Source organism: Ruditapes philippinarum, unplaced genomic scaffold, assembly GCF_026571515.1.
Source record: "Ruditapes philippinarum isolate M1 unplaced genomic scaffold, ASM2657151v2 ctg115_1_1_1_1, whole genome shotgun sequence".
NCBI classification, from domain to species: Eukaryota; Metazoa; Mollusca; class Bivalvia; order Venerida; family Veneridae; genus Ruditapes; species Ruditapes philippinarum.
The window spans coordinates 231,447-240,856 of NW_026861567.1; the positions used below are offsets into that span (position 1 = coordinate 231,447).

The following is a 9,410-nucleotide window of genomic DNA, read 5'->3' on the forward strand; positions in this document are numbered from 1 at the left end:
AGTTACTTTAAAAAGAAACAGAACTGTTCTTGCAATATTAAGCGACCATGCTTAGATAAAATTAAAAAATGATTAAATTGTAAAAAAACTAAATTAGATTAAAGTCCTAATTTCAGACATATGGTGAAAGAAAGTGAAAGCATTGGTAAAGTTGATATTGACTGTGGTGTTACAACCGCTGGTGGCATCGTAACCTTGGTTCCTGGTGGTAGCTTCAAGTTTATAAATATACGTTTAATGCAATATTTTGTTTATTAACATGGACTGAATTTTTAATGTGTGCTGCAACAGAATTTCCAATGATGTTCCACATTATACTTATTATGAGCATTTTTAAATGTAAAGGACATTATTATATTACATGTATTCCTATCAAGATGTTGCATGACTGATCAATTACGCAAAAAGCATTTGAAGAGGAACTTTTGATAAATATGATAACTCTTTTATGGTGTATATGATAACTCCGGATATCTTATTTCAAATCCGGAAGCTGTTTTGGTTTTCACTAAAGTACATTTCGAAAATATTTTTGAAAAGGTCATTCATTTTAAAGACATTTGAAGCTGTGTTGAAAGAGTCATACTGTGTATAGTTAAAAGGATTTTCCTCAAAATGTTCTGAATTTTATTTCTTCAGTGTTGGGTATGAGGATAACCACTTCGAAACGCAAATACGCATGATTATTATCAAACATGCATGCTTATTATCTACATATCTGGTGAAGACACTACATCTGTAAAACTCAAAGGTCGTCTGAAAGTCCAAATCGATAAATACATGTATATTGAAAACTCAGATCTACTTGAGAGAAATTATCTCATATTTAACATATTTAACATTTCTCACATTATAAACCAGACAACTTATTTGTATAAAGGAATGCATGTAGTATTTTCTTATCCAAAGCATAACTCAAAAAGCCTTTGAGATATCAACATGAATTTCATAGGTGGATAGATCTCACTCAGGAGGTTTGCAGTGCACAAGAATGATAACTCTACCCTGTATAATTTTTCAGTTATTTCAGTTCATATATTTTTGATTTAGTAATACTAACCTGAACGAGTCATTGTTATAGACATTCTCCAAAGTTAATGTAAACAATCTTGTAATATTGCAGATAAACATATTCTTATGCTGTAATTATATATCATATATTATATTGCGTACAATGAATAACAGTTTTAGCCATTATACTGTATCAGATATTATTGAAAAATAAGGCTTATGAAATACAGTATAGGCTTTAAACAAATCTTTGGTATCGTTCACGTCGATGTTTATTTTGAATGCTGTGCTTTCATGTGTCTATTTGTGATGAATTTTGTTGGGAAATGCTGCATATTTTCAATGTTTTCATGTGTTTGTTGTTGTTATTTGATTGTTGCTTGTTTGGCACTATTGAATTCATTGTACAATTGAAAAAATCAATATCATGAAAGAAGAAAGTTAATAAGGCCGATGGTAGAATAAGTCTATTTTTTGTATTGATTTTTTATTAATATTATACAGGGCGACTGTTTCAAAAGTTTCAATAGGGCATTTTGAAAGGGTGTGACGAAAGTAGGAAAAATGACAAAATACACACACGAGGGCGCGATCGCACGCACGCACGCTCCCCCCAACCTTCCAAAAAAAAAGAAAGGGAAAAAAGATCCTAACAAATAAAAAAGATTGAAAGTGGTTAAAACAATGGCTGTTGAAGGAAAAACTAAGTGAGTGATAGAGTCATAGGATATAGGATACCGTATTGTAATTATGAAATAAACAGATAATGTGTAATTGTATTTTTTTTCTACATACAACAAACATGTTCCTACTTACCCAGCATTATTACTTATTCATAATCAAGTTATGGCATAAACTTGTTAATATATCCAGTGCACATTTTACCCCGAGAATACAATTATTATGTTTTTATTTCACATAAAGCCCCTTTTTGCTTGAAGGCCCTCTAAAGGTCTCAAATGTCATGTCCTGATGCAGAACAATATACATGTAAATGTCATAAAAATATCAATGTTGACGTGTATCTATATGATTGGCATGGACCAAAAAAGAAATATATACAAAAATTTACATGATAATTTCAAACTGAAAATGTTTTTTAAGTAGCAAAAATAAATAAAATATTTAGAAACAAACAGGAAACATTTACATACTATTTAAATGTAAAAGAGAGATTTAAAAGATTACTATCTGTTCATCAGCGCAAAAATGCAATTTGTTAGATAGACAAACATTGAAAGGAAGACTTCAATACTTCCAATATAAAATTATGTCAATTCGTTCCCTGATCAATGTTATTGAATGTAAAAAGGTGACTGATTCTTGCAGGCATATTACTCAAACTACATTCTACCACAACTTTCAATACATGTATTTATTATCTACCTATTCATTTTCTCCCCTAAATAAACGCAAATCTTGAAGCGCAAATACGCTTCAACGGATAGAAATTTCCGTATTAAGTTAGTGACAAATACGGTAAAATATATGGAAGTGTCGGACTATTTTTGACGTTGGTTCCGATCTTAGCTATTTATGACGTTGCATTTTGAAACGGGAACCAAAATTATTATAGGCGTGGCCGGTTTTCCAATAATTACGTATTCATCCGTAAGTCATGAATTTATTTCTTGACAACTACATTTCATTTTCTGAATAAAACGAAAAAAAAAAAAAAAAAAACGATGTTCCATCCAAAATATTGGTTTGCTGTTCAGAAACGATTTAAGTGAAAACAATAATGTTATTGTCAAGTCAAGTGATGTCATTTAGCAGCAAATTGATATATAACTTAAAGGGACTCCACTGAGGTTTTTTGACATGACGGGATTGGAAATATTTTTTGAGATTATTACTCTATCTGATGTAGGTCTATACCAACAATTTATGTGCAAAATTTCAGATCATTAGCTCGGTTCGTTTTTCCAGAATAATTGTTTTAATTGTCAAAATGACCTAAAATTGCAAAGCGTTTAAACGCTTTTCACTCAAATCGGACTGAGAATAACACAAACATACGATTTTCAGTGTATTTCGAGGTATATATCTTAATTATCTTTTGTATATATTTCCGTTTTAGGTGCACCAGTTGATCTATGTGAGAAATTAAAATTTTATGGTTTTAGGCTTATGAACCTCAGTGGAGTTCCTTTAATATAATTTTCGTAAAAATGACTTTGCAATTTTGACTTAAACTTGGCTAGTGGTATTCTGCCGATTTGGCGAGTTCAACCCCTATGTCTTCATATTATATATAAACTATATTTTTTTCTAGAATTACTTTTTTACACTATCCCAACACTGTGCCGGGTCCCTAGGCGCAAAATGACGCAAATGTTGAATAAGATACTAATGACTCTATTTATGTACTCTGTAAAAATACATTTGAGCTTGTGCATCAGACTGGAAAATCTAACCTGGCTTGCGACAATTATCTGTCATTTGCTCTTCATTATTTTTACAGAACAAATCTATATTATATGACTATAATTATATAAAACATGCCCAGAGAGACTCACAAAGGTAGTAGAACACTTTTATCAATTCCATCAATGTTTTACCTGGCTGACACAAAACTCACAATGAAATAACAATACTATTACAAGCCATAAAAAATCAACCCTTCAGGGAAATAACATTGCAACAAAAAATAAAACAAAACAAAAATATTAATAGAACTATAATTGGGGCTATAATTGTATTTATTGAGTCAGATATGAAAGCATCGGCTAAAAATCAATATTGTCTTTGTGTACATTGGAAATAATATAGCTCGAAAACCCGATAAAACGTGATTTAATGGCCGAATATTTACGGTCAATACTTTAATTATCAAATTATTGTTCAGTATAATTAACAATCAATAATACTTTGTATTCAGCTTTCAGAAGTGTTTTTATGAATAAATATTCTTAACTTCACACTAGACATTCAAACAGAATCAGGCAAAAAAAAATTTATATAAATCTATTAATATCATAAGGTACTTAATAGCATCCTGATGGATATTAAATGTTTTCATTATATTCTGGGGATTATGGTCATATGCTTTTTTAACATCAAGAGAAGTGTTTCAATATCAGTAGATTCACAAGATGGGCCGACTACACAACCTGCAACGTCAACGTCACAACGGGCTACTTCGTTAGCGTTAACTGCGAATGAAGAAATGTTGAAAAATAGCTCAAATACTACAGAATCATCGGAGGAACATCTTGGTTTAGGCTTAATTTCGGATAAAGTGAACGAAGGAGTATCTTTGGTTAATCTTAAAAAGTTACATTCGGATCTTTTATCTGGGTATGATGTAACGATAAGACCTAGACTTGATCAGTCGAAGAGTGTAGAGGTAAACGTGTCATTAAGGCTAGCTTCAGTTGTTGAGTTTGACACAACTGGACAGCGGTTTGGCGTCATGGGATATTTCTATATTACTTGGATAGATGACGTCATAAAGTGGAACCCGACTTTGTATGGTGGCACAACTAATATGAAATTGCCATTAAGTAAGATTTGGTTCCCGCCTTTGGTAATTGGATTGGTACGTATTTACTTTTTATCTGAAAGGACACATTTATTTTTATATTTACATGTATTTTATCTTATTGTAAAGAGAAAGTTTTTAATGAGCCTTAAGTAGAAAAATACAATTTTTAAGGTGTAACGATTTTTCGAAAAACAACAACAGAATCAAATCCGTTTTCATATAAAAGTAGTCAATAGTTGATTTAAACGTACTACATCTATCTACTTAAGTGATTAAGAGGCGCGGTGGCCTAGTGGTTAAAGTGTCTGCCTATCAACCCAGAGATCATGGATTTGATACCTACTCGGATCACGACTATGTTTCTTCATATGACACCAATACTAGTTGGTTCCAGGAAGCAGACTCAAAAGTGATTAATATAAGTCGCAATCGAGGTTAAATAAATATGTGTAAACCAACTGATTAAATATTAAACACATGGGTTTAACGAATGTACTGGTCAGGATTTTTCATACATGTACATGCAAAATAACGTCTATCATAACATTGTCATAAATCCGGAATTTTAATAAACAACATAACAATTTATGCAATTGGCGAATGGTATATTTATAGTAGGGTCTCACCATTTCATTTCCGTAAAGCAACTTAGATTTATTTACCTGTAATTAACAAAATAAAATTAAAATTGACGTGAAAATTATGGAGCTACGTTGCGGTAATATTTTCTTCAAATTTGCGACGTAAAACATATTTAGAACGAGAAAACGATATGCCTTATTGAAGAAGGAACACGATACGCCGAAGCTAAGGTACAATGAAAATCATGCCCTCGCATTACTCTATTGCATCGATTCATTGCCTTGTTGTTTTCTTCAGCGCATCGCCTTGTCCCTTAAACGCATCGTCCAAACGCATCGTCCAAACGCATCTCATCACGTTTGTATTACGTCGTTTCTGAGCTGCGTAGCGTCATGTTGTGGCATCGTCTTATCGCTTCAGTGTATCGTCTTGTAGTGTCACATTTCTATCGTTTTGACACTTTTTTTTCCCTGCGGTTTATAATTTTGTCATTTCGGCATGTAGGTAAGTATTGTGAGATATTGTCGCTTCAGCGCATCATCTCGCATCTCCTTTATATCCTGTTGTCTATTCAGTGCAATGCCTCGATGCTTTGGGCATCTTTCCGTTTAGACAACAATGCATTTCATCAAGACGCTTTAACCCATTATCTCGTCGCGTTATGAACAGACGATAAGACAATGCAAAACGTTAAGACAACGCAATGCAAGGACATGGATTTTGCATACTGATTCTTTGGCTATTCGTTTTTAAGGCTTAAGCGGTTCACGTTTATATTATAAGATTTCCGTTGCAAAGAATCAATGACCACTAAGAAAAACCTTTGTATACAGTTGTAAGAATTCAGCATGACTTAATGACTTAAATAAACATTAACCCATCGACTCATACGAACGAATAATTAAAAAAATGGTAAACAAAATTACTGTTTACAGCCTGTTAAGCTAAGATAAAGGGATTAACGCGAAATGAACGAATTTTTATCTGAAAATAAAAAAAAATCCTTTTAAAAACATTATAAAACGATCATATTGAAATAAAGAAAGGCAAGCACAACACAACAAATAAATTTCAAAGTAATAGCAGTGTAGCCAATATGACAAAGAAAATTATAGTGAATAGTTTTTTATTTTGTTATTATTTATAGACATATTCTGGAAGTGAGAGCATCGGTAAAGTTGATAAAGACCGTGTGACTGTTACTGCAGATGGTACCGTAACCTGGGCTCCAGATGGAATCTACAAGTATATAAATTATGCTTAAAATCATTATATCTTGTGAAATTACAATTAATGTCTTATGCAAGAACAGTATTTATAAAACAACAATATAACCATATCTTTACACAATGTAAATTCACGTGTATTCATGTATAAAAAATTATGATGTCTATAAATATTATTTGAATTTTATCCAATGGGCAGCTAGACTATATGGTTTTTACACCTCCTACCGGTTCAGACCAGAATATCTATAGCTCGAGGATAACTGTTAACAACGGTAACGAGGCTCTGTCGTGTTTCCGTTGAACAGTTACTTGAGAACTAGATATACCCGTTTGTGACGACAGTCCGTCTTTTAGCATATATTAATAATAGTTCGAAAAGGAATTCCGAAAACTAATATTTTCATGTCGAACGTTTTCCTTAAAGTAGCTTATGAATTTACAATTTCACTTATAACACTGCAAAATCACTTCATTTAAAGAAAGAAATTCATTTAGAAAATGCGCGCGGAAATGACGTCATTTTAAGCACGCAACTTGCCTTATACGGGTTGTGTAAGACATGCTTTTTCTAGAATCAGTGTGAGCAGTAGATCTTGTCTGATATGCAAGAAAATAATGTCAATCATACGAGTATATTGTAAAGATAATATACTTCCAGATGAGTTTCATGAAGCTATCGATGGCCCTGTGATCAAATTTTCTTCGAAATGTTAATAAGCTATAAGCTATGAAATTGTTTTTTTTTAGATCGAACAATATATAATCGTTTGTTTCAAGACCTTCAATAACCTGTCAATACCAGTTGATTTGTTGGAGGGCCTATTCATTATAAAAGTTTGGGCTATCAAGATGAAAATTTGGAGTAGGTACGCCATCAGTATAGGGCCTGGTTTAACGTGCACAGATGTGTAGACTAGCCTGGATCTATAATGTTGATACTGGCTACATTCGGTTCCAGTAGATTTTCCGTTAAAGACCTTTTATTAAGTAAAATCACATTCTATATTCTAAAAATTCTCGGCAATGCTGCTCAGTTAAACATTTTAGACTCTTAAAACGATAGACAAAATCATAAAAGAATTATCATTATCTCTTTTTTAACGGTTTTTATTATTATCATTAAATTCGCTATTTGTTTCTCTCTTTAGGTTTATGTGTAAAGTTTCAGTAAGATACTATCCATTCGATACACAAACATGTGAGCTTATATTGTACGTTTCCGATGAGGATGTTACCTCTGTCAACTTCAGTGGCCATGAAGTCAAAGTCGGCGAGTTTATGGAAAATTCAGAATGGTATCTTCTCGAGGTATCTTCAAAGACCATGGAACTTTTTAACACAAGTTTTGTATACAACTACATAAAAGTCAAGAGAAGGGCAGAATTTACTGTGTACACGATGATTCTCCCCTTATTTACTTTAGCGCTTTTGAATGTCTTTACATTTCTCGTACCAATAGAATCCGGTGAAAAGGGAAGTCTCGCAATTACTCTGTTCCTAGCTTACGGATTTTTTATTACAATCACAAGAGACAGTTTACCTCATAACTCGTTACAAGTATCGTTCTACGTTCTATACCTAGCCATTCTCTTGATGCTTAGTGTTTTCACTGTCATCTACGTCATCATTGAATATAAGATATATTCCACAATCGGTACGCATCCATTTGTTTTATGTTGGCGATTTCGATTTAAGACATCGGCGGCAGAAAGGATTACATCAGAGAATAACACAGAAGACAACTCAAACAAGATTTGTTTGGATAAAAAGATTGACACTTGGACAGATGTCATGGGACGTACAGATGTCTTAGCTACCATTTCCAGTGGAATTTTTGTCTTCATTGTTAGTTTGGTAGTGTGGACTTTTGTTATCCAAGGAAATTGATATATATATGAAGGAACAACTATTTCAAAATTGAACGTTATGTAGAGTTGAAATACAACAGGCTTAATTTAATACCTATTAACAAAAGTTTTTTTTCTTCAAAAATTCAAAACGTTGATAAGATCGAATACATATTCAGATATCATTTTGTTTACAGCATGGTACTCAAGTACATACAATTTTCTAAGCGTTCATAAATTTCTTCTCTGAATTGCAAACAAGTTTGTTAATTAAACATAATACATAACCATCTCAAATATTTGAATGCTACCTACCTTTTTTAAAGTTTTATGTTACCGAATACATTTTTTTCATAACAGTTACGTAGCTGTATACCGTTGTCTAATAATCATTGTTTTATTTTTGTCATTTGTACTTGTTTTGTAAAGCTTTATTTTTCATGTATTCGTGTACTTGTATGTTTGTTTGCGTTTCTGTTTTTACGCCGATCTTTTACAAATTAGATGGTGACATTTCGTCTCGGTGTACACTCCTTTAGCAGCTAAGTGATCGATCTGCCTAACCTGCTATTAATTTTCAATCGACATTAAACATAAAAGTATATTAAATGACAAATTTCTCAAGCGACCGACTACAGATTTCACATGATTTCTAAATCAGCCGAGGTTAAAGAACAATGATCCATAGACTCAATGTCTAAGGTTGTTTTTCACGGAGAAGCCCCACCTAATATCGAACCGGCGTCTGTTTTTGTTTTTGTTTTTTTTTATTTCTATTTCTGTTTGTTTAATTTTTTGTTGCCTTTTATGTGTTTGTTTTTGGTTTTTGTTGTTTCTTTTTCGTAATTTCAATTATGGTTCGAATCAAATAAATCATATCTAATTGCAATGAATTTCGTACATTATTCATAAACATGTCACTTAAAGTTTAGTGAAAAAAAAAAGAAATATAATAAAATAAGATGTATTTTGCTGTATGTCGTTTGGCATTTTCCAATTTGCAAATAATAATGAGATCAAGAGATGTATCATTCTTTTACGTTTTATGCCTCAAGATTTATGTGATAATGTCCACGAAAACTTGAATAGTCCTTGATGAGTTAAAATATCAATAAAAGTACAAATGAATTAGGTACTAACTAAAGAAAATAACTATAATTTGGAATTAATGAAAATTAGTGTGGAAAGTTCTTTAATATTTCTATACGGAAAATGGCAATTTTTTTCCACAAAATAAAGACAAGTCTACATACA

General features: G+C 32.0%; 1 protein-coding gene across 1 annotated transcript; it reads left to right on the top strand.

Annotated features, from left to right (window-relative positions):
- The first annotated feature begins 3,886 nt into the window (after nt 1-3,886).
- LOC132716202 (acetylcholine receptor subunit beta-like) lies at nt 3,887-8,304 on the top strand. Its single transcript, XM_060699412.1, has 3 exons — nt 3,887-4,552; nt 6,228-6,325; nt 7,458-8,304. The coding sequence occupies exons 1-3, from the start codon at nt 4,013-4,015 to the stop codon at nt 8,194-8,196; spliced, it is 1,377 nt and encodes a 458-aa protein (XP_060555395.1). The 5' UTR covers nt 3,887-4,012; the 3' UTR covers nt 8,197-8,304.
- Nucleotides 8,305-9,410: the final 1,106 nt, after the last annotated feature.

Bases quoted from the DNA above. Each gene is read 5' to 3' on its own strand.
- LOC132716202 (XM_060699412.1), top strand. From the start codon at position 4,013: ATGGATATTAAATGTTTTCATTATATTCTGGGGATTATGGTCATATGC. The intron at 4,553-6,227 runs GTACGTATTTAC...TATTATTTATAG, and splicing joins CGCCTTTGGTAATTGGATTG to ACATATTCTGGAAGTGAGAG. The intron at 6,326-7,457 runs GTATATAAATTA...TTCTCTCTTTAG, and splicing joins GCTCCAGATGGAATCTACAA to GTTTATGTGTAAAGTTTCAG.